Source organism: Canis lupus, chromosome 13 (assembly GCF_048164855.1).
Source record: "Canis lupus baileyi chromosome 13, mCanLup2.hap1, whole genome shotgun sequence".
In the NCBI taxonomy this organism is placed as follows: domain Eukaryota; kingdom Metazoa; phylum Chordata; class Mammalia; order Carnivora; family Canidae; genus Canis; species Canis lupus.
The window spans coordinates 15,388,805-15,414,631 of record NC_132850.1 but is presented as its reverse complement, the minus strand read 5'-3'; the positions used below and the strand labels follow the sequence as shown (position 1 = coordinate 15,414,631).

At 44.4% G+C, this 25,827-nt stretch overlaps 1 protein-coding gene across 2 annotated transcripts; it reads left to right on the top strand.

Annotated features, from left to right (window-relative positions):
* The first annotated feature begins 403 nt into the window (after positions 1-403).
* Positions 404-25,347, top strand: LURAP1 (leucine rich adaptor protein 1). Of its 2 annotated transcripts, none has more exons than XM_072772327.1 (3): positions 404-734; positions 11,206-12,208; positions 24,316-25,347. In XM_072772327.1, exons 1-2 carry the CDS (start codon positions 537-539, stop codon positions 11,725-11,727), a joined length of 720 nt encoding a protein of 239 aa, XP_072628428.1. In that variant the 5' UTR covers positions 404-536; the 3' UTR covers positions 11,728-12,208; positions 24,316-25,347. The 2 variants fall into 2 exon arrangements, with proteins under 2 accessions (XP_072628428.1, XP_072628427.1); XM_072772326.1 differs by having other exon boundaries at positions 11,206-18,168.
* The last annotated feature ends 480 nt before the right edge of the window (positions 25,348-25,827 follow it).

Genomic DNA, 25,827 nt, shown 5'->3' with positions numbered 1-25,827 from the left:
GTGTCAGTAGCTAGCTAGATTCTAACCACTGTTCTAGACCCAACCCTCCCAACCCTCCCACCCCACCCCAGGAAGCCTTTCAAAACCCTCTGCAGTTCTGGGTCACCACTGTTCCTTAAACTCCCCTATGGCTGAGGGTGCTTAGGCTTTGTTCAGCAAACACTTATCGAACGCCTGCTGTATGCCTGCTGTATGCCGGGCCGGATTCAGTCGGCAGAATGGGGAGAAGGCACTGAACTCTGCTAGCGCTCCTTCAAGTACAAATCCAAGTACATACAGATCGCCCAGCCCCACCCATTCCAGGGCCAGACGTGTGCGCGCAGCACTCGAACACACACACGCACAGGCACAGACACGCACGCACGCCGGCACAGTCTGCGCGGCTTTTCTGAGAGTTACGGTGCCCTCCGCCCGCCCCCGCGCGGCGCGGGCGGGGACCCACCGGTTCCGCTGGGCGCCGGCAGCCGGGAGACGAGGACCCCCGCGACCCAGCCCCAGCCGGCCGGCCGCCCGGTCCTCTTCAGCCGTAGGCCCGCATGGAGGGGACTGCGGAGTCCCAGACGCCTGACCTGCGAGATGTGGAGGGCAAGGTGGGCAGGAAGACCCCCGAAGGGCTGCTCCGCGGGCTGCGAGGCGAAGGGGAGCCGGGAACCTCTGGCGCCCCGCTGCTCCCGGGGGCGCCTGGCGCGGGCCACGGCCTGGGGGACAAGATCATGGCGCTGAGGATGGAGCTGGTGAGTGTGGGCTGCGGGGGCCGGGGCCGGAGTCCCCAGCCGGGTTGGAAGGGACAGACTTATGCCCCCAGAGTTGGGCTGGAGAGGCGAGAGTTAAGACTCCCTACCTAACTCCTCGGGATCCCTCCCAGATCAATCCTTAAACCCCGGGGTTCATTAATTGCCCCTCCCAAAGGTGAGTGGGGCGTTGATGGGTCCTGAAGACTTGAGGTGGGAGGCACTGGCTCCTGGAAGTTTTTCCTACCAAATAATTGGGAGGGGAGAGGTGAGGCTGGGAAGCACTGAGAACCTAGCAGAGCCCAAATCTCTCCCCTCCCCACCCCACCCCTCCACCAGGGGCCATCTCTCCCCTGGCCTCCGTTATGGGGCAACCAGTTTCTTCTTTTGGTGCAAACTGGGCCCAGAGTTTGCTCATCTGAGGCCTCAGTGTTCATGACAAGATTCAGCTTGGAAGAGATCTGGGTGAAAACTGCCTGGACTAGAGCCACAAAAAAAACATCCTCCCTTTCCCCAAACCCCCCTCCCCAACCCCCACTTAAAGTACTTGGAAGTTCCTAGAACCCCGGGCATCAGAGTAATAGCACCATCAGCATTGGCTTCATCGCCTCTGAGCCCCCCAGGTATACTGGATTTTTGTATCTCGTACCTTCTTGGGGAGAAGAGAAGGAAACAGGCACCCTCCCCCTCCTTTGTTGCTGCTAGTCTAGATTCAGAGCCAGAAGGGCATTTGGGGCTGCCCAGGCTCCCCAAGGCCCTGGTTCCAGTGAAGGGGGTAATTTACACCTGCCACCACTCTGCAGCCAGTTCTGGGGAACTGAAGAATTCTCTCTGGCTCAGAACCAGGAGGCCACAGTGAGTGTGTCAGCTAATAGGTCTTTCTGGAGCCCACCATCTGCCTAGCTGGGCTGTGAGAGAGCAGAGGAGGGCATGGGGGCTCTTAGGCTGAGACCGGAGCCTTCTGAGCAGAGCAATCAGGGAAGGCTCCTTGGGGGAAGGATTTAAATGCCAAGTGTGTGCTTGGCCCTGAAGGTTGGAGGTAAATACCAAATTCTTCAGAGCAGGCCTGTGACTGCCCACCTGAGGGAGGGGCTTGACTTTGCTTCATCGTATAAAGTGGTGCCAGGCATCATGCTGAGCACTTGACAAAATATTCTCTTACTCCTCACAGCAACCCTATTAGGCAAGTGATATTTTATAGATAAAGAAACTGAGGCACCGAGAGGTTAAGTAACTGCCCAAGGTCGTACAAAAAGTAAAAAGCAGAGCCAGCCTTTGAACTCAGACCATCTGCCTGCACTTTACATCTTTACCATTGAGATCTGCTTTGTGCCACTTTAAAGACTTTAAAGACGCTTTATGTCATTGAAGTGGGAAAAGCAGTCATCGTTCCCCCATCGCGTAGATGAGGCAGGCTTGCCGGTGTTAAGGGGCTCGCCTGGCCTCACACAGGGAACCAGTGGAGGAGCCCTGCCTCTTCTTTGGTTCTGATTCTTTTGCCTTTGATGGAGATTACCTGTCTGTAAACTTTAAAGGGGGTACATTTAACTTCTGATTAGGTCTCTGCATTCTCGACCTAGCCTGGCCTGGGACTCTAGGCTGCCCATGAAGGAGGGGGCCTGCTGGGGGCCAGAACAGGGAAAGGCTCCCTCCCTTATTCCTTTCTCCTTCCTTGGCCAAGATGTCATTGATGTCATTGTGTACTCAGCCCTGCCCACTGTGGGGGCTGGGCAGAGGGTTTCAGTGGCAGAACTGTTCCAAGCTCTCTGAACACAGTCCTTCCAACTGTCCCTCTCCCAGCAATCATGCAGGGAGTGGGCAGTCATGCTCCTAAGGCCAAGGTTATTCCTGCCTCTAGGCTCCTTTTCCTCTTGCTTCCCTCCCCCTCTCCCAGGTTCAGTGAACCAGCCAGACTCTGGGGTTGGTGGGAAGGGAAACAATGGCAACCTCCCCTACTTAATCCTCCTACTCAAACAACTGTTGCTGCGACAACCCACCCTCACAGGGCAACCTGAAAAAAAGCTTTAGGCAAGGAGGGGGATGTCCTGGGTTCAAGTCCTGACTCAGCTTCTGAATTATTTAGAGGTCTTTTTTTTTTTTTTTTTTTTTAATTTATTTATGATAGTCACACACAGAGAGAGAGGCAGAGACACAGGCAGAGGGAGAAGCAGGCTCCATGCACCGGAGCCCGACGTGGGATTCAATCCCAGGTCTCCAGGATCGCGCCCTGGGCCAAAGGCAGGCACCAAACCGCTGCGCCACCCAGGGTTCCCCATTTTGAGGTCTTGAGTAGAGCCCTGACTTTCTGTTGATCTCAGTTTTCCTGATTCTTGGAGGATGAAGGGACAGGGGCTTGTGGGACCAGATAGTCCTAGTAACGTTAGTCTGAGAATCTCAATCCTTGGCCAGGGAGCTGAGCCTGGAATCTCCTGGCTTTACCCCAGGGCCTGATTTGGATTGAGCAAGGAGGAAGCCATACTCGTGACCCTGGGACTGAGCAGAGTCTGATGGGGGAGGTGTTAAGAGGGGTAGTGGGGGACCTGAATCTCCTCAGGGAAAAGAACTGGGTTGGAGTGGCCTTTGAGTCTGCCTCTCTCCTGAGGTGCTTATCCCTTCTGTTTCCAAAGAGATGGTATGGAATGAGTGTTTCTTTTTCTGGCAAGAAAGTGTTGCTTTTTTCTATTCTGGGGAGCCATGCTGTCACAGTCAGGGAATCCCACTGTCGCAGGGCTATACAGTCTAGTTCTCAGATTCATTTCCCTTCAACACGGTAAAGCTCAACCCCCTGAATCCTGGAGACCACCAGAGAGGCCAAGGATAGTAAAGGCAAGAGAATCAGCGCTGAACCTGACCTATCTGATCTGAGGCTGTGTGCCATCAGAGAACTGTGCAAGGCCTGCTCTCAGGGAGCTCACGGTCTGAGTTCACAGGAAGGAGGGAGACAGACTAGTAACTCTGGTACAGGATGACAAATTATTGGAACCCAGGGTGGGCTTTCTGGAAGAGTCTTCATTAAGGAGTGACATGGTCAGGTTTGTACTCTGGAAAGACAGTTTTTTAAAAAATTTTTTATTTTAATTTTTTAAACTTTTAAAAAAGATTTTATTTATTTATTCATGAGAGACACAGAGAGAGAGAGGCAGAGACCCAGGCAGAGGGAGAAGCAGGCTCCATGCAGGAAGCCCGATGTGGGACTCGATCCCGGGTCTCCAGGATCGCAACCTGGGCTGAAGGTGGCGCTAAACCGCTGAGCCACCCCGGCTGCCCTAGAGTACGATTCTTAAGCAGACATTCACAAACCCTTTTGTTTTCAGCTTCATCTGTGCCCCCAGTTCCAGAAATACCTGGTGCTTCTAAGTCCTGAGACCTCTGAAGGTTTCTGTAGTGCAAAATGTTTTGCTTTTCAGCTTTCCTTGCTGCTGGCTTAGAAGTTAGCTTTTTTCAGGTCTACTAAGTTACCACTCTTCCTTCTGCTTTCCTGCTTCCAAAATTTTGTTCCTATCATCTTCTCTCCTGTGTTTGTTGTCATAATAGTTTCATGGCTTTTAAAATAATCCATCTACTGGCTTTTTAGTGAAGTTTCAGAAGGAAACAGAGGTAAATGCATGTGTTCAATCTGCCATCTTGAATTGAAATTCCCGCTGACTTTATTCATCCTTCAAGCCCCAGCCTCAAATGCCACCTCCTCTAGGAAGTCTTCTCTGCTCTTCCTTAAGATAGATTTAATCTGTCCAGTTATGAAACAATATTCATTAAGTGTTTCTTATAGGCATCACATTGTGTTAAAGGAAGAAAAGATACCATTTCTTGATCTCAGAGAGTTCACAGTCTACGGGTAAATTAAGACAAGGATACAGGCACTTAAAATCCAATGTGGGGGATCCCTGGGTGGCGCAGTGGTTTAGCACCTGCCTTTGGCCCAGGGCGCGATCCTGGAGACCCAGGATCGAATCCCACGTCGGGCTCCCGGTGCGTGGAGCCTGCTTCTCCCTCTGCCTATGTCTCTGCCTCTCTCTCTCTCTCTGTGTGACTATCATAAATAAATAATAATAATAAAAAAAAAGAAATAACATATAAAGCAAAATAGCTACCATTTATGAATTGATATTTGTCAGGCAATATCCTGTGCATGTTAATATGTTCCTTCCATTTTTAAAAATAAACCTTTATTCTTAATTTTTTTAGATTTTATTTACTTGAGAGAGAGAGAGAGATAGCAAGAGATTACGCATGAACAGAGAGGAGAAAGGGAAGCAGTCTCCCCACTGAGCAGGGAGCCCCATGCGGGGCTCAATTCCAGGACCCTGGGATTATGACCTGAGCTGAAGGCAGATGCTCAACCACTGAGCCACCCAGGTACCTCTGAAATAAACCTTTAAATGAGATAGTATCCTGATTTTACAATGAAGAAATGAAGGGGAAAACATTCCAATATCCTGTGGTTCATTAATGGCATAACTGGAATTTGAATCCAGGTGTGTTTAATTCCAGTGCCTGTATTCCGCTTAGTGTATCAGCACTTGGTCATATTCTGGTTTATCATTCTAGATGTAAGACAGTTATTTCATGAATAATTTAATAAACATTTATCAATTGATAAGATAGATCAATTTTTTTTAGGGTTTTATTTATTTATTCATGAGTGACACAGAGAGGGAGGCAGAGACACAGGCAGAGGGAGAAGCAGGCTCCCTGTGGGGAACCTGATATGGGACTCGATCCTGGGACTCCAGGATCATGCCCTGGGCAGAAGGCAGGCACTAAACCACCCAGGGATCCCTCAACTGATATTTTTTTAAAAACTAGAACTAGAAGATCTCCAGATTGAGAGACACTATGTAAAGTTGAGAGCAAGAAGGATTAAGTAGGGCAGCCTGGGTGGCTCAGCGGTTTAGCGCCGCCTTCAGCCCAGGGCCTGATCCTGGAGTCCGGGGATCCAGTCCCACGTTAATGAGTCTCTCTCATTAATTAATAAATAGAATCTTTATTTTTTTAAATTTTTATTTATTTATGATAGTCACAGAGAGAGAGAGTCAGAGACACAGATAGAGGGAGAAGCAGGCTCCATGCACCGGGAGCCCGATGTGGGATTCGATCCCGGGTCTCCAGGATCGCGCCCTGAGCCAAAGGCAGGCGCCAAACCACTGCGCCACCCAGGGATCCCTGAATAGAATCTTTAAAAAAAAAAAAGAAGGATTAAGTCGGGACGCCCAGGGGGCTCAGTCAGTTAGGCATCCAACTCTTCTTTTTAGCTCAGGTCACGATCTCAGGGCGATCTCAACAAGTCCCATGTTGGGCTTCGTGCTTAGTGGGGAGTCTGTTTGAGATTCTCTCTCCCTCTGCCTCTCCCCCACCCCAATCTATACCCCCACCCCACTCCCTTGCACGTGCACACGCACACACACACTCTCTGTCTCATAAATAAATCTTAAAAAAAAAAAGAAAGATTAAGGAAAAAGCATAAGTTAAATACCCTTCCAGCCTTTCCCCTTACTTGGCAGCTTTGCTTACATTATATTCTTTTTTTTTAAAAAAAATATTTTATTTATTTATTCATGAGAGACCCAGAGAGAGAGAGAGCAGAGACACAGGCAGAGGGAGAAGCTCCTCATAGGGAGCCCAATGTGGGACTCAATCCCAGACCCTGGGATCACGACCAAGGCATATACGGTCATATGTGAGCCAAAGGCAGACACTTAACTGTTGAGCCACCCAGATGTCCCTGCTTGCATTACATTCTTGATATGGGTAGAATATGGTGAGCCCAACAGAAAAATACCACAAGAGGTACTGGCTAACCCAAATAACCCAGCCAGATAATTCTTAGTGAGACTCAGAGTTGGCAAGGCTCACATATGTACATAAAGCTTTCAATTAACTTTTTAGAGATCATTCTGAAGTATGAGCAGCTGCTAAAGGCTCTAAGACATCTGATGAGACCCTCTAACTATATAGACATAAATAAAAAGAAAAAACACCTTGAATGAAATGGAGATCATACTGGGAGATGAGAACTTATAAAAATCATTTATTATGTCCCTAAAAAGATAAGAGATGGGATCCCTGGGTGGCGCAGCGGTTTGGCGCCTGCCTTTGGCCCAGGGCGCGATCCTGGAGACCCGGGATCGAATCCCACGTCAGGCTCCCGGTGCATGGAGCCTGCTTCTCCCTCTGCCTGTGTCTCTGCCTCTCTCTCTCTCTCTCTCTCTGTGTGACTATCATAAATAAATAAAATTAAAAAAAAAAAAAAGATAAGAGATAATATTGCAGCCACAGCAGAAAGCTATAAAAAGTAAAACATTCAGGGGTCCCTTGGTGGCTCTGCATCAAGCATCTGACTCTTAATTCCAGCTCGGATCATGATCTCAGGGTCATGGGATTGAGCCCTGAGTGGAATCTGCTGGGGATTCTCTCTCTCCCTCTGCTTCTCCCCTGCTGCTTGCTCAAGTGTGTACTTTCTCTCAAATCTTCAGAAAAAAATTTAAAAAACAAAAACATTCAGAGAACTAGAATAACTCATAGAGAAATAAAAACATGACAGGAAAATATGAAAAACTTAATAGAAGGACTGATAATGTTGAAATATTTCATAAACTAGAACAAATATAGAAAAGATGGAAGAGGGAAAAAAAGGATCCATCCAGGACACCCTCTATTCAAATAATAGAATTTCCAGAAAAAACAGAAAAATAGTGGAGGAAAAATAATCATCAAAGAAATAAAGAAAATATCCCTGAACTGAAGGACATAAGCCTCCAGTTTTGGGGTTTTAAAAATATTTTATGGGATCCCTAGGTGGCGTAACGGTTTGGCGCCTGCCTTTGGCCCGGGACGCGATCCTGGAGACCCGGGATCGAATCCCATATCGGGCTCCCGGTGTATGGAGCCTGCTTCTCCCTCTGCCTATGTCTCTGCCTCTCTCTCTCTCTCTCTCTGTGACTATCATAAATAAATAAAAATTTAAAAAAATAAATAAATAAAAATATTTTATAAAAAAAGAATAAATAAAATAAAAAATAAAATAAAAAATATTTTATTTATTGATTCATGAGAGACAGAGAGAGAGAAAGAGGTGGAGACATACGCCAAGGGAGAAGCAGGCTCCCTGCAGGGAGCCTGATACCAGACTCAATCTGGGGACCCTGGGATCACGCCTTGGGCCAAAGGCAGACTCTCAACCACTGAGCCACCCAGGTGTCCCAAGTCTCCAGTTTAAAAGAGCCCAACAAGGGGTGCTTGGATGGCTCAGTCAGTTGAGCATCTAGCTCTTAGCTTCAGCTCAAGTAAGGATCTCCAAGTGGATTACCGCCTCCCCTACTCCAATGACAGGCTCCATGCTCAGCAGGAAGTCCGCTTGCCCTCTCCCTCTCCATCTGCCCCTCTTCTCTCTCCCTCTCTGAAATAAATAAATAAATCTTAAAAAAAAAATAAAAGGGTCCGAGTGGCCAGTTCAATGGATGAAAATAGACACCCCATGGCAAATTATTGGGATAGTTTAGAACACTGAGACCAAAGATAAAATTCTAAAAACTTCCAGAAAGAATAGGAAGATGGTCACATACAAATGATCAGGAATCCTAATGGCATCAGCCTTTTCAAGTGTAACACTGAAAATTAAAAGACAATGGAACAATGTCTTGAGTCCAGAAGAAAAATTATTTTCAGCCTAGAATTCTATATGTGTCACACTGTCAACAGTGTGAGGGGAGAAGAGCATTTTAAGACAGGTGAAGCTTCAACAAATGTAGCTCCTGTGTAGACTTTCTCAGGAAGCTACTGGAGGACCTGGAGGAAAAGCACCAGACATAATGAAGATGTAAATCAAGAAAGAAGAAGACATGGGATCCAGGAAACCAGGCTCCGACCCGGGAAAAGAAGCAGAGAATCCCTAGGATGACGATGAAGGAGGATCCCTAGAGGACAGTTGTGCAGGAGGCTCAGATTGGAGCAGATCAGAAGGCTCCTGAAGAGCTCCCTCTAAGAACACAAAATAAGTAGAATATGTGATTTGTTTAAATGCCTTGAGGGGAAGGGGCATCTGGGTGGTGGCTCAGTGTCTGCCTTTGGCTCGAGGCATGATCCCAGGATCCTGGGATGGAGTCCCGCATCAGGCTCCCAACGGGAAGCCTGCTTCTCCCTCTGCCTGTGTCTCTGCCTCTCTCTCTGTCTCTCTTGTGAATAAGTAAATAAAATACTAAAAAAAAAAAAAAAAATGCCTTGAGAGGAAAACTCAGACAGTTGGGAGGGGGTTTTGTGATAACTTACTGATCACTATGTAGCAAACTAAGCAATAGAGTAGCAGTAGTATAGTGTAATAGTAATATAGTCTGATAATAATGAATAATTATATAAGGTTTGATATATATCTATTGTTATTCTAAGGTATAATTTTTAAAGATTTTATTTATTTATTCATGAGAGAGACAGAGGCAGAGACACAGGCAGAGGGAGAAGCAGGCTCCATGCAGGGAGCCCGATGCGGGACTCGATCCCAGGACCCCAGGATCACACCCTGGGCCGAAGACAGGCGCTTAATCGCTGAGCCACCCAGGGATCCCTAAGGTATAATTCTAAACATGAAGTAAGAAATGAAAAGTAAGCATAGTAAACTATACAACTTCGCTATGAATAGCGTTTCCAAATCCTTATAAGGTAATCACCAAATAACTCATTTTATTGCATATATTGGGGATACAGAGAAATGGGAAAGGTGTCTGTGTGGCAGAGGAATGGGTAGTAGGATGAAAGTTAAATCCTTAACCTTCCATCATGTGGGAAGTCAACAGAAAGCACCTACAACTTAAAAGTCAATGAGTAGGGACGCCTGGGTGGTTCAGTGGTTGAGCATCTCTCTTCCGCTGAGGGAGTGATCCCGTGGTCCTGGGATTGAGTCCCGCATCCGCTCCCCAAAAGGAGCCTGCTTCTCCCTCTGCCTATGTCTCTGCCTCTCTCATGAATAAATAAATACAATCTTAAAAAAAAAAAAGTCAATGAGTAGCATGTTATTTGGATATTCGAAGATAAGCACCAAAATAAACACCTAAAAAAAATGGATACTAGTTGTCTGTGGGAAGTGAGATTTAGGTTTAGGATGGGAGCCTATTACTTTCAAGATAACTGCCTCTTTATGTGCATCCATTACATTAATTAAAAGGAAAACTAGAGACGCCTGGATGGCTCAGCAGTTGAGCACCTGCCTTCGGCCCAGGACATGATCTTGGAGTCCCAGGATCGAGTCCCACATTGGGCTCCCTGCATGGAGCCTGCTTCTCTCTCTGCCTATGTCTCTGCATCTCTCTCTCTGTGTCTCTCATGCATAAATAAAATCTTTAAAAAAAAAAAAAAAGGAAAACTAAATAAAACAAAATCAGAAAGTCACGTGTGACAAGACCTGGGGCTCCCAGGGAAATATACCTAAGGAATAGCTGAGAGAAGGGCCAGGGCTATATTTTGACAGCTTTTGGGTGCCGACTGCTGAAGTGTTCAGATTTTATTCTCTAATTGCAGCACAAAGCTCAGAAAGGCTCTTGAGAAGGGGAGGGGCAGATCCAGACTTGTGTTTGGGGAAAATAACTTCTGGCATCTGAGCTGGGAGGGACCCTGGAGATGACCCAATAAGTCATCCTTACTCCCAGTATAGACAGGGAGACAGGTGTGTGGTGAAGACAAGGCCTGAATCCCCAGCCAATAGGATTCTGACCCTTTGAACAACAGCTGCCAACACCCTGAAGGGTCTGGGGAACCAGGTTAGCTTCCTCTTTCTTCCATAGCTCTTGCCTCCCTTTGGCCCAGTCCACTTCCTAATCAGCACCAGGCAACACAGCCTATTAGGCTGTTCTTCGAATCTGGACTGTTTCAGTAGTTAATACCCTATCTATGAAGTTCAAAGCTCAGTAGGATCAGATTTCAATACTAAACATTTACTGAGACCTTACTCTGTGTCAAGCCCGATGTTGCGTACTTAATAAACAGCATCTCAGACTTCTCGCGGCCATCCTGTAGATGAGTGAGTTAGCCTTGTTTTACAAACAAGGAAACCAAGGCTCAGAGAATGTAAGAAAGTTGTCCACAATCATATAGCTAATCAGTGGTAGAACTGAGATTCTTTTTAAAGATTTTATTTCATTCTTTTAATTTATTTATTTGAGAAAGAGAGCACAAGCAGGGGGAGCAGCAGAGGGAGAGGGAGAAGCAGGCTCCGCGGGGCTTGATCCCAGGACCCCGAGATCATGGCCTTCACCTCGGGTCTTGATTGATCTTAACCGATTGAGCCACCCAGGCGCCCCCAGAACTGAGATATTTAACAATAATCTGTCTGCTTCTAAAGCCCACACTCTAAAACCCACCATGCTTCTATTCCCAGGCTTCTTGAAATTGAGGCGTGGTTGGCTGAGCTACAAAATGGGGCCTCTGGAAAGATTTGGGAAACCCATGTCTCAGAACCTCGGACTAATTCCTTCTCCCACTCCCCCAGGTTTACCTGCGAGCCATCGATGTGAAGATCCTGCAGCAGCTGTTGAGCTTGAATGAGGGCATCGAGGCTGTGCGCTGGCTGTTGGAGGAGAGGGGGACACTGACCAGCCACTGCAGCAGCCTCACCAGCAGCCAGTATAGCCTGACAGGCGGGAGCCCAGGCCACTCAAGGCGAGGCAGCTGGGACAGCCTGCCAGACACTAGCTCCATGGACCGGCTGGACAGTCTCTCCATTGGCAGCTTCCTAGACACGGTGGCCCCCAGCGAGCTGGATGAACAGGGCCCCCCTGGTGCTCCCCGCCCTGAGACGGACTGGGCAAAGGTTATACCCAGTGGGGACAGGGCCAGGACTGAGGTGGACCCGACAGCCAGCAGACTAGGGAGCTTGAGGGCTGTATGGAAGCCCCCAGGGGAGGGGCTCCATGGTGGACCTCCTGAGCCCCTAGAGGATGAAGGTGCCAAACTGGGCTTTGAGGCCCACTGGTACTGGGGGCAGTGCCAGGATGACGTGACCTTCTTATAATAACTTTCCCACCCTTTTGTATTCCTGTGGCTCTTTTATCGCTAGGCCCTGGTCTCCCTAGAAGTTTATTCTCCCTCATTCTGGGGCTAGGAAGAGGCTACATTGAAATCAGTTACCATGGAAACTGGTCTTACCATCCTTTTGGTCCCTGAGGAGGCTGTCCTTTATCCCTCCATTATTGGGACCCTAGAGCTATTTCCACAGATACATTGACTCTAGAGGCTTGGCCCGTGGCTCCTGGTGTGATAGTATCTCTTCCCGTGCCCCTGCAACTAGGTCAGGATTTGAGGGATTTAGGAACCCTAGGAGATCGCTGAAGAAGAGATGGGGGTGCAATGACTTCACCCAACATCTTGGAGCCTTGGCCCCCCTCTTGGCCAAGATGGAGATTGTGGAGGGACATGGACATTCAGGGCCAACCCTCCATGGATTGGCCCTCCCAGAAGCCTTTGGGGTTGGTAGAACCACCCCTTCCTGTCTGGTGAGTGATGTCACTTCCTGCCAAGATGGGTTAGCCTCTCTTTGGTACGGGTCCTTAGGGGTCAGTATGCAGGTGGCTGAGCCCCTGCTGCTAAGTGAGACCATACCATTTACTCTCTATACCATTATTTCTTGCAAGTGGGGACATTCCCCCCTCCTGGGAGGAAAGCTGCTCACTGCCAGGGATTTGTGCTTCTTTTCAGAAAGATTCTTACTTTTTAAATGGAATGTTCTCATTTTAGTCCAGAGGGTCTCACTTCCTCTGTGGCCACATTCCTGTCTGATGCCAGTAGTCCTATATCTGTGCGTTTAGGAAGGGAAATGCCGGGGCCTCTACCCACAGCTCTCACAAGTTTGTATGGCCTGCCCTATTTGGTCCCCTGTCTTACCCTGTCCCTGGCTTGCCCCCCTTCTTGTATTCTGGCTCCAAATCTGTCTGCCAGGAGGTTCAGCTTTTGTGTCTCCACACCTTCTCGGTTTCCACTTCCACTTCGGGGCCTCAGGCCTTTTATATGCAGATGAGTTTCCCCATTTCTCCCCCCCAAACACCTTCTTTCCCCATTGCTGATGGAAATCTGAGGGAGGAGAAGCTTGAAGTCTCTGGGCTCTGGGGGGGGTGTATCATAATTTCTAAAGTGGGGAGGTGTCTTCTCTGATCCCATGATTTCCCTTCCCCCATCCTGCCCGGGACCTTCCAGCATAGGGTCACAAGGATGCCTGCCAGAGGCTGAGACACAAGAACTCCCCTTGTCTGGGTTACAATGGATGGTGGGGGGTGGGGGGTGGCAGGGAAAGACAGAGGCCCTTTGGTCCTAGGGCCCACATCCTGGGAGGGGGAGAGATGGTGAAGGGGGGAAGCCTACTTTCCTTCCTCCCTTAGAGCAAGCCCTAGATGCCTGGGACCTGAGGAGAGGGCAGGAGACCGGTTCTGGGCCTGGGTCCTTGGACCCTAGGGAATTACAACGAAGAAAGAATTCACAGAAGCTGCCAACCTGGAGCCCAAGGAGGGGACAGATTGGGCGGCAGGGACAGCGGTGGTGAGAGCAGGGGCTGTGACTGATGTCAGAGAATGAATTATTGGCGATTAACCCTTGGAACCCCAGCTAACTGCCCCTATTTTGGTCCTTGTCTTTCCTGGGGCCTGAGACTAATTATAGGAAGGCAAAAAAGAGAAAAGGATGTCAGGTGATCCTTACCTAGTTGTTGTGCCGTCTTGTGTGGAGGTGTCTTCCTCCAATCCTAAAATAACCCCTGCAGTTTCTTTACTTTTCTTTCTCTGCTGGGGAAGGGAAGGAAGCCAAGTTCATCTCCACTTCCCCTAAATTCCTCAGGTTTTGTTCTGCAAGCACTGCGCCCGGTCGTTTGGCGGCAATACATTCAGTCTGTAGCTCTCTCCTAAAGACTCTCTCCTATCTCCTCAAGGTGATGGAACTCTCTAAAGCATATTCTTAGCCCCTCCTCCTTTGCCACCTGCCAGCCCTCTCTGTGCCACTTCTCCTGGACTTGGGGCACCTGCCGCCCCCTCAGGCTGGGAATTCAGATACTCCTTTCCAGTGCCTACTCTGTTGCCATTTTGTAATGTACTCTTGGGTAAACTACCTTTTCATTTCAAAGCCTTGTATTCCTTTTTGAAGTGCAGTGTACTCCTTTGGGTAGGCTACACACTTCTGAGCTGAAGAGGTTGCGCACCCTCTTGTGGCCATTATGTACCATTGCCGGGGTAACTGCACAGAAGCCCTAAGTTCAAGGAGACAGACCAGCCCCTTTGTGCACAGACAGGTAGAGAGACAGGCCTGAAGAGGGCCGAGACTTGTCCAGTGTCACCATTGTAGATCTACACCAATGCTGGGTTAGAGAGCCCCTTGCCTGTCTGCCCACAGTGTCATCACTTGGCCAGACTGTTGGTTCCCTCACCCCACCCAGTTGACATCACCCAAGCCGAAAGAACAGAAAGAAATTTCTCCAGTTTAATATTTGGGTTCTTAACCCCACTCTAGAGAGGCAGCTCAGTGTTTGGAGAAAGAGCTATAGGCTCTGAGGAAGGAGAACCTTGGACCTGGATTGGGTAGAGGGCTCATGAATCTGGACTGCAGATATAAGAAAAATCATCCTGGACCAACTGTTTTTCCAGGGAAGCTCAGCATTTCAGACCTGGAGGTTAGATGTGGGGTGGGGGTGGGGAGATTTGGGATGAGGAAATCCAGATGGGTCCTGTGGAGTGGGCGAGGAGCTCCCCAGGTCAAGGGAGTACAGCTGGGTAGGCACATTTGGGTAAAGGCCAAGATGAGACTGTTCATGGCTGCTACAGAAACAAAGCCCAGGAGGGGAAAGCGGGGTGCTGACAGAATGAGTCCATGAAGGAGATACAAGGCAAGTGTAAGGGCCCACATTTAGGATGGGATGGTATGGTTAACACTGGGCCGACTGGAAGCTCAGTGGCAGCCTAGGGGAGAAGGGCTCGGGGCTTGTAGCAGACAAGCTCACTGTGCATGGTGCCAGGGGCTACTGGGTGTTCAGTGACGCCTGATGATTGAATGAAAGAATGAATGTGTGTAAACCCACCAGGAGATGTGACCTATTTTCTTAAAAAGTGGGTAATTAGATAGTAGGAGGTAATTTAAAACCTTATTCTATTTAATTCAAAGCAACCCTATAACTAACACATTCCTAACAATGTATGGTTGCTTAGACGTTTGCTCAAGGTCAGAGAGGTACGAAATCAACTATGATATGAACCTGAGTCAGCCGACTGCTTGGGCGCCCAGGAAGCCTTCCCTGATTCTTCACTTGTCACTGTCACAGACGTTACTCTTCTAGGAGAACAGGTTATGCTGCCCAGTGACAGGGCCAGTGTACTAGCTCCTTACCGCCGCTGTAATGAATGAGCACAACGGCTTAAAACAACACAAATTCAATATATTACAGTTCAGGAGGTCAGAAGTCTGAAATCGGTTTCACTGGGCTGAAGTAAAGTCAAGGTGTTGACCTATCTGTATTCCTCCTGGAGACTCTAGAAGAGAATCCATTTCTTTGACTTTTCTGGCTTCTAGAGCCTGCTTGCATTCCTTGGTTCATGGCCCCTTCCTCCGTCTTCAAGGCAGTAGAATGGCATCTTCTCTCCTCTCTGATCTCTGCTTTCATTTCTTCTAATTCTATTTTCTCTTATGAGGATTATGTTGTGATTACATACGCTTGGGAGTATATTGGGCCCACTGGGAAGATCTAGGATCATCTCCCCACGTCAAGATCCTTACTTAACCTTATCTTCAAAGTCCCCTTTGTCATAAAAGGTAAGATATTCACAGGCTTTGAGGATTAGAACATGAACATCTTTGGTGGAAGAGCCATTATACAGCCTACCAAAAGCAGAGATGGAGGGTGGGTAGATGGATGCACCCAGCATCCATCTGTGTTTTGTCCAGGTTCCCTAAGCTTGAAGTGAAGGGTGGCAGGAAGATGGGTGGCCAAGGGGAAGGTGGCCAGGTCCAGGCCCCATGTCTGGAAAGTGTGCAATGTGCCTCTTACATAATCACTACCAGGAAGAGCTGAGACGGAAGGGAGAAATTCTCAGTTTAGGGAATTTTGAGGCTTGACACTTTCCTAGTGAACATGGTAGTGGATTCCAGCAGGCTCTGTCTTCAACACTGCCTCCTCTCTAAAACCATTCTGTGCTCCTCAAGGCAGAAGATAATTGCCAGCAAACTAGTCTGGGCTCTCTGAAAAGGGTAGATTCATTGTCACCTTTTTAAATCCTTATGTTTGGGATCCCTGGGTGGTGCAGCGATTTGGCGCCTGCCTTTGGCCCAGGGCGCGATCCTGGAGACCCGGGATCGAATCCCAGGTCGGGCTCCCGGTGCATGGAGCCTGCTTCTCCCTCTGCCTGTGTCTCTGCCTCTCTCTCTCTCTGTGTGACTATCATAAATAAATAAAAATTAAAAAAAATATTGAAAAGATTCTAAAAAAATAAAATAAATAAATCCTTATGTTTTATTCCTTAATAAGTTAAACCATGCCTCTCAGAACATGGTGAACTCTCATCCTCAGTTAATAACTAGGGCCTTTATTGCTTTATTTTCTTCTTTTGATCCCTGACCCCAATTCTCATTCCTCTCCCTGACCTAGGCACACCCTCTAATGTTTTAGTATGTGTTTGGATATATTTGTATGTTTAAAAAAATATGTAATTGTGTGCTTATGTGTTTTAATATATATAAATGGTATTCTTTACTACTATAAGCTAACTTCCACAATGAATTGCCCCGTATTTCAGCGATTTAACACAGTAAAGATTTATTTTTCACTTAAGCACAGGTGTTCCTGCCTAGACAGCTCTCTTCCACTGTCCATTTCAGGTCCCAGGCTCCTTCCATTTTTCAAGTGGTGATAGCCTGATTCTGCATCATAAAGTTCCTGTCAACTTTTTCCAAATTGTTTTAATATCCATTAACATCTGTTTCATAAATTGGCTATTTCACAAGATATTACAAAATGATGACTTTTATTAGTTCTAATTCTATACAGAAAATCTTTTTCACATCCTCTAGACCATTTGGTTACCCTAAAATAAAGTTTATACCAGAATAGCAAGATGAATGCTTAAATCTCTTACAGCACTTATCCCTTTTAAACTAGTAAACTGATGCCCTAGCAACTTGGTGTTCAATTATTTTGTTTTGTTTTACTCTCTCTTTAAATTATTGTGAATTTGTAGTTTTAAATATATTTAATGTCTTTTAATCACTTGTGGTTATTTTGTTTTATATCATACAAAATTTCAAGAATATACAAAAATAGAGAAAACAGTACTGTTGACCCTTGAACGATGGCATAGGTTAGGGGCACTGACCCCTTACCCAGCTGAAAATCCACATGTAACTTGACTCTGCAAAAACTTAACTACTATTAGCTTACCGTTGACTGGAACCTTTATTGGTAACAAAAAGTTGGTTAACACATATTGTATGTTATATGTATTACATATTTTTTCTTACAATAAAGTAAACTAGAAAAAAAGAAAATGTTATTAAGAAAATCATAAGGAAGAGAAAGTACATTTACAGTACTGTACTGTATTCATAAAAACAAAATCCATGTATAAGTGGACCTGCACAGTTCAAACCCATGTTTTTCGAGGGTCAGCTGTATAGTGTATAACCCCCCCCACACACACACACACAAACACACAAACATACATATGATAAAATACCTCATGAGTACATATTAATACTTTCAATTCACATTCAAGATTAAAGAGCTTTTACTCAATCTCTTGTCTAGCCCCTTTTTTTTCCTATACCGAGAATGCTGATTTTCAAGGACATAGGTGATAATAAAATTAGAATCCTCCATAATTACTCATTTCTTTTATCTCATCCACAAAGCACTTTCAGAATAACAATATTCATACTACCACCAATATGATTACTGAAAACATTAAGAAGGTATTTTACAAATTTATTTCCCATTCTCTACCTCATTAAAAAACATTATAGTAGGGACGTCTGGGTACCTCAGTGGTTGAGCATCTGCCTTTGGCTCAGGACATGATCCTGGGGTCCTGGGATTGAGTCCTACACTGGGTTCCCCACAGGGAGTCTGCTTCTCCCTCTGCCTATGTCTCTGCCTCTCTGTGTGTCTCTCATGAATAAATAAATAAAATCTTAAAAAAAAAAACCTTGTAGTAAATCTACATTGTCGGGGAATATAATCATTATATATCTTTCCTTCTTAGCCTTATTATATGGTTTTAGTTCTATAAGTAATCTTTTTTCTTTTTAAAGATTTTATTCATTTATTCATGAGAGACACACAGAGAGGGGCAGAGACTTAGGCAGAAGGAGAAGCAAGCTTCGTGCAGGGACCCTGATGTGGGACCTGATCCCAGCACCCCAGGATCATACCAGGATCAAGCCGAAGCCAGACGCTCAACCACTGAGCTACCCAGGCATCCCAGTTCTACAGGTAATCCTATAATTAATATTAATCTCTAGTCTTTACGTCATTCTACTGTTATCTGAAGCTGATTTTCTAGTAGATCCCCCAGGAAGGGCACTTGGCAACAGTGTTCTCTGAGATCTTGCATGTTGATAAGTTTATGCCCTTTATACTTATAAAGTCTGTTTTGCTAGGTTCACACTTTCCTTTCTTGGGTCTCTTAAATGTTACTTTATTTTCTTCTGGCATAAAGTGGTACTGTTAAAGTCTCATGATGATTTAAATTTCCTGTGGTGTATATGTGTGTGTGCTTAGATGCCCAAAGGATTTTTTTCATTTTCTTTAAAGTTCAGTCATTACAGAAGTACCTGGCCGGCTAAGTCAGAGGACCCTATGACTCTTGATCTCAGGGTTCTAAGTTCAAGCCCCATGTTGAATGTAGAGGTTACCTAAAAATAAAATCCTTAACATAAAATAAATGTCATCATTTCATTAGAATGTCTTAGTGTTGGTCATTTTGGGACCATATTCTCAATTTTGCAGTATGTTCTTTAAATACATAGTTTCGAGTTTTCTTTATTTCAGGAAACTTTGTTGAATAGTTTTTAGTATTCTGTTCTTTTGCTCTGGTTTTCTTCTGGGACTCATCTATCCAATTTTTAAAATCTTTTTCCCTATTTTCATTATTTATCAATGTCTAACTCTTTATCTCTTCATATTTTTAAAATTTTTAATCATTTCCTCTTTTCCACCTTTCTAAGGCATCATCTATTGTGTTCACTGTTCTTGTGTACTTTCTAGTTTAGTCTTCATGTCTAAAATGATTTTTTTCTTTTATTTCTCATTCCACCCTGAGTCCTGCTGCATCATCTGAGTTTTTCTAATTCTTTTTTTTAAGATTGTATTTATTTATTCATAATAAATAAGAGAGAGAGAGGCAGAGACATAGGCAGATGGAAAAGCAGGCTCTCCACAAGGAGCCCAATGTGGGACTCGATCCAGCATCCTGGGATCACGCCCTGGGCCAAAGGCAGATGCTCAACCGCTGAGCCACCCAGGTGTCCCGAATTTTTCTAATTCTGATTTATGTTGCCCTTTCATGATCATATCATGTTCTCGGTGTCTTTTGGCTTGTTTTGAAATAGTAGCAGCTTTGGTCTGTTTGTGGCATACCTTTCTGGTGTGTTTCATTATCCGTAGTCATGTGACTTTTATGGTTCTTTTGTAATAACTTTCTATGGGATTTGACTGTGATGCTTTTTTATTATTGATTTTCTGTGAATGAATGAATGAGATGGGGCTCGGAAAAACATTTATAACATCACAGAGCTCCTTCTTCTGTGACTTTGGCTTGCTTTCTGGGATATCCTGGCTCTCTTCCCCTCCTCTATGCTGGTAGCCTAGGTCCTTTCCTTCCTCTGAGTTGTCCTCACCCTACTACATTTTGATCCGCTCCAGGCAACTTCTCCTCAGTATGAAGCACGGTACTAGAAGGAAGCTGTGGTGGGTCAGTTTGACAATTCATAGGAGCCAGACCTGCCCCCGCCCCTTAGACCTCCTCACTGCAGGCCCTTGGCGCTCACTTGCTATTTTATTTATTTTTTATTTATTTATTTATTTATTTATTTATTTATTTATTTATTTATTTATTTTATTTATTTTATTTATTTTTCACTTACTATTTTAGATGGCAGATCCCTCCGAGTTTCATTTACTGCTCTCAATTGGCCTGTCTTGCTTATCTGTACATTTTTTTTTTTTTTTAATTCTCCTGTTCTCATTCTGTCAGAGGCCATCCCTTGGTTTCCTTCTTTCTCCTGTACAGATGCTGATCTTGCGCAGGCCTGGTGGCTATTGTTCCTACTTGCTTGTGTTTGGGGGTTGTGGAGATGCCTTTGTCACCAAATTTGTTATATATGTTGTCTGTGTTTTTTTTCTTTTTAATTTACTCACCAGTCACTGAGTAAGTTTTTATGTGGGGATCTGAAGAGATAGGACTATGCTGCCCCCAATGCCATCATCTTGCCAGGATCCTCTCCCATTTATCCTTTGGTGTTTATAAAATCTGTAGTCATAGCCTCTCTTTCATTCCTGATATAAATAATTTGTGCTTCTTTATTTTATTTTTCATTGATCTTCCTAGGAGTTTACTCATTTTATTAATATTTTTTAAAGAATCAACTTTTGGCTTTGTTAATTTTCTCTATTGTTCATTCTGTACCTCATCAAATTTTAATTTTTATTTCCTCTATTCTATTTTGGGTTTAATTTGCTCATCTTCCTCTAGTTTCTTAGGTGGAAACTTAGATAATGATTTTTAAGCCTCTATTTTATAATATAAGCTATAAATTTCTCTCTAAGCACTGATTTACCTACATCTCGTACTTTTTCGTTGTTGTTGTTGAGAGAGAGAGCGTGGAAGGGGCAAAGGGAGAGAGAGAATCTTAAGCAGGCTCCACACCCAGTACAGAACCCTATTCGAGGCTCAAGCCCACAACCCTCAGATCATGACCTGAGCAGAAGTCAAGAGTCAGATGTTTAACCAACTGAGCTACCATCTCATACATTTTTTATATACTTTATTATTAATATCATTCAGTTGTAAAACTTTTAGGATTTCCTTTGCTATTTCTTCTTTTAGCCATGAGTTAATTAGAAGTATATTGCTTGGGCAGCCCTGGTGGCACAGTGGTTTGGCGCTGCCTGCAGCCTGGGGTGTGATCCTGGAGACCCAGGATCGAGTCCCACATCGGGCTCCCTGCATGGAGCCTGCTTCTCCCTCTCCCTGTGTCTCTGCCTCTCTCCCTCTGTGTCTATGAATAAATAAATAATATCTTAAAAAAAGAGAAGTATATTGCTTACCAAGTATTTAGGGCTTTCTAGAAAACTTATTGATTTCTATCAGAAATCCAGAAAATATATTCTGTATAAGGTCTATTTTTTTAAATTTATTGAGATTTTTTATGGTCCAGAATAGAATATGGCCTTTCTAGGTGAATGTTCCATATCCCCTTCAAAAGAATGTGCACTTTGCAATTGTTGTGTATGATGTTATACAAATGTCAATTAGGTCAAAGTATTTGATAGGGTTGGTTTATTTTTTTTTTAAGGATTTTATTTATTTATTCATAGAGTGGCAGAGACAGGCAGAAGGAGAAGTAGGCTCGATGCAGGGAGCCCAACATGGGACTCGATCCCGGGTCTCCAGGATCACACCCTGGGCTGAAGGCGGCACTAAACCGCTGAACCACCCGGGCTGCCTGATAGGGTTGCTTTAGTATATCCTTGCTGAATTTTTATCTGCTTGTTCTATCAACAGATGAGACAAATAGAAAACAAATAGCAAATGGCAGTCTTAAGTCCAAATGTATCAACAATTACACTAATTGTAAGTGGACTGGGACACCTGGGGGGCTCAGTCAATGAAGCATCTGACTCTCGATTTCAGGTCAGGTCATGATTTCAGGGTCCTGGGATGAGCCCCATGTTGGGCTCCATTCTCAACGAGGAGTCAACTTCTTCATCTCCCTCTGCCGCTCCCCCCACCTATGTGCGCCCCCCTCAAATAAATAAATAAATTTTTATAAATAAATAAATGTAAGGGGATTAAGCATTGCAATTAAAACATAGACTATCAGACTGAATAAAAAAACAAGATCCAATTATATGCTGTCTATAAAAGATGCATTTTATTTATTTATTTTTTAAAGATTTTATTTATTTATTCATGAGAGAAGGAAACCTGACATGGGACTCGATTCCAGGTCTCCAGGATCACACCCTGGGGTGAAGGCAGCGCTAAGCCGCTGAGCCACCTGGGCTGCCCTTATTTATTTTTTTTAAAGGTTTTTTTATTTGAGGGAGAGCAAGAAAGCTTGTGCATGCATGCAGGGGGATGGGCAGAGGGAGAAGGAGAGAAGCAGACTCCCTGCTAAGCCTGGAGCTAAACTTGGGGCTCCATCCCACAACCCTGAGATCATGACCTGAGCTGAAATCAAGAGTTGGTCACTTAACTGAGCCACACAGATGCCCCAAGAAATGCATTTTATTTTATTATATTTTAAGAAATTTTTATTGGGATCTCTGCGTGGCTCAGCAGTTTTTCACTTGCCTTCAGCCCAGCGCGTGATCTGGAGACCTGGGATGGAGTCCCACATCGGGCTCCTTGCATGGAGCCTGCTTCCCCCTCTGCCTGTGTCTCTGCCTCTCTCTCTCTCTCTGTGTCTCTCATGAATAAATAAATAAAAATCTTTAAAAAAAAATAAGACAAGGAGAATTGCCAGAGAAAAAGAGAGATCTTATAATGATAAAAGGACCTTTCAAATTGCGGGGAGAAAAATACTGGTACAACTAATTGCAGAAAGGCCAAATTCATAATCCTCTTTGGAGATTTTTTTTCAGTTTATTGATTGATGATTGATTGATATATAAAAGATTGTAGTTTTTAAGGGACTCCTGGATGGCTCAGTGATTAAGCTCTGCTTTCATCTCAGGGCGTGATCCTGGGGTTTAGGGATCGGGTCCCACATTGGGCTCCCTGAGGGGAGCCTGCTTCTCCCTCTGCCTGTGTCTCTGCCTCTCTCTAATGAATAAATAAAATCTTAAAAAAAAAAAAAAAGATTTTAGTTTTTCATTTGACAGAAAGAGAGCAAAAGCAAGGGGAGTGGCAGGCAGAGGGAGAGGAAGAAGCAGGCTCCCCTCTGAGCAAGAAGCCCAACTCAGGGCTTGATCCCAGGACCCCAGGATCATGACCTGACCCCAAGGCAGACACTTAACTGACCAGGCCACCCAGGCGCCCCTATATATTTACTTTTAAGTAATCTCTACTCTCAATGTGGGGCTCAAACTCATGACCCTGAGATCAAGAGTCACATGCTCTTCTGATGGAGCCAGCCAGGTGCCCCTCTATTTGAGATTTTAACATCCCTCCCTTGCTGATTGATAGAATAAGTATTGAACTACTCTACATAAAACATAGAAATCTTGCAGCAGTACAGTTCCATTTTCCCACTTTGGCCCAGTCTTTTGAGCTACAGACATACTACATTTACATGTGTTTTTAACTCCAGAATATAGCTTATAGTGTTTAACATGTAACACACATTTTTAAAAGATTAAGAGAAGAAAAAAAGATTAAGCCAAACTTTTTTTTTTTCATTTTTGAGATTTTATTTATTCACGAGAGACACACACAGAGAGAGAGACAGAGACAAGCAGAGGGAGAAGCAGGCTCCATGCAGGTGGTCCGATATAGGACTCGATCCAGGGACTCCCCGGACTCCAGGATCACGACACCCTGGGCCAAAGGCAGGCGCTAAACCGCTGAGCCACCCAGGCTGCCCTGAGCCAGACTTTTATATTAAACCTCAACACTAGTTTCCATGGCTGTTGTAACAAATTAGCACAAACTTAGTGGTGTAAACCAATGCAAACATAATACCTTACAGTTTTGGAGGTTAGAGGTGTGAAATGGTTCTCAGGCTAAAATCAAGGGGCAGCAGGGTTGCATTCTTTCTGGAGGCTCGAGGGAAGAAACTTTCCTTTCCTTTCCTTTTCCAGTCTCTAGAGGCCATTAGCTCTCTGACAGTGATTCTCTGCCTCCCTCTTCCATTTCTTTCTTTCTCTTTTTTTTTATTTTTTAAAAAATTTATTTATTCATGAGACACACACACACACACACACACACACACACACACACACACAGAGGCAGAGACACATGCAGAGGGAGAAGCAGGCTCCATGCAGGGAGCCCGATGTGGGACTCAATATGGGACTCAATCCCAGGACTCCAGGATCACACCCTGGGCAAGGCAGGCGCTAAACCGTTGAGCCACCCAGGCATCCCTCTGTCTTCCATTTCTAAGGATACTTCTGATTTCTTTGGACCAGGTAGATAATCCAGGATGATCTCTCCATCTCTGGGTCATCTGATTAGCAACCTTAATTCTCCTTTGCCAAGTAACCAATCATATTCACAGATTCTGGAGATTAAGCCAGGAACCTCTTTGATGGGCCATTATTCTGCCTACCACACCCACATATTTATCATTTCTGGTGATCTTCATTTCTTCCTATAGATTATTTTGTGTCATTTCCTGTTAGTCTGAAGGACTTTCCTTAACATTTTTTGTAGTATGAGTCTGATGGTGATGATTCTCTGTATTTTTTTTTAAGATTTTATTTATTTACGAGACACGCAGAGAGAGGCAGAGACACAGGCAGAGGGAGAAGCAGGCTCCTCACAGGGAGCCCAACGTGGGACTCGATCCCAGAACCTGGATCACGCCTTGAGCCAAGGGCAGACGCTTAACCGCTGAGCCACTCAGGCATCCAGATTCTTTATATTGTTGATCTGAACTTGTATTTATTTTGCTTTCATTTTATTTTTAAAAGAGTAAAATAAACTTTATTGAGGCATAATTTACATATAATAAAATGAACTTTATATAGTTTGGTGAGTTTTGACAATGTATACGCTCAAGTAATCATTATCATAATCAATACATAGAACATTTTTATCATTTCAAAAATGTATTACATGTCCCTTTGCAGTCAGGCTCTCTACTGCCCTGGCTCCAAACAACCACAGATCTGCTTTGTGTCAATCAAGATTAGTTTCTTCTTGTTTTAAAATTTCATATAAGTAGGATGATACAATATGTATTTTTTTGTATCTGGGTTTTTTTGTTCAGCATCATGTTTTTGAGATTCATACATGTTGTATGTATCAAGAGTTTTTACTTGTTACTGCTAAGAAGCATTCAATTATATGAATATATGTCTATTTGTTAATCTATTCACCTATCAATGGATATTTTAGTTGTTTCTAGTTTTTTGCTCTGAATTAAGATTCTGTGAGCATTAATGTACCAGTCTTTTTGTCAACATTTTAAAAAATATTTGTTTCTTGAAAAAATACTTCTCTTGGATAAATACCTATAAGTGAAATGGATGAATTCTATGGCAAGTATAATTTAAAAAGACACTGCCAATCCTTTTCTCAAAGTGCCTGTACCATTTTATATCCCAATAAGCAATGTATGTGAGTTTCAATTGCTCTACATCCTCACCAACCCTTAGTATTGTCAGTCTTTTTAATTTTAGCTATTTTAATAGGTATGTAGAGATAACTACTGTGCATAAATTTTCCTTTTTGTCTTTGAAACTATTAACAGCTGCATTAAAGTTCTTGTCTGCTAATTTTAACACTTGTGTCCTTTGGGAGGAGGTTTTTATTGATGACTTATGCATCACATTTCCTGTTTCTTTACTTGTCTACTATTCTTCGTTGGATGCTGGACATTGTGAATGGTATATTTTGGGATTCTAGATTCTGTTATGTTCTTTTGAAGAATGGTTTTTGTTTTAGTGGAAAGCCAACTTGGCTAGACTTTGACTCCAAATTCTCTCTCTAGCAGTGGGAAAAAACTGAAATCCTAACCCAGTTTGAAATGATGCAAGAAACCTTCAATTTGTAGAAAAAACCCTCAATATCTGCCAAATGCAATAAAGTAAAGCTCAATAAAATGAGTATGCCTGTATAGGTGAGGACTTCAGCACCCTTCTCTAAATATTTAATAGAAGAACTAGACAGAAAATGGGCAAAAATATTAGAAATAATAGCACTGTCAACCAACAGGATCTAATGGATATTATACAACACTCTGCCAAACAACTGCATGACAT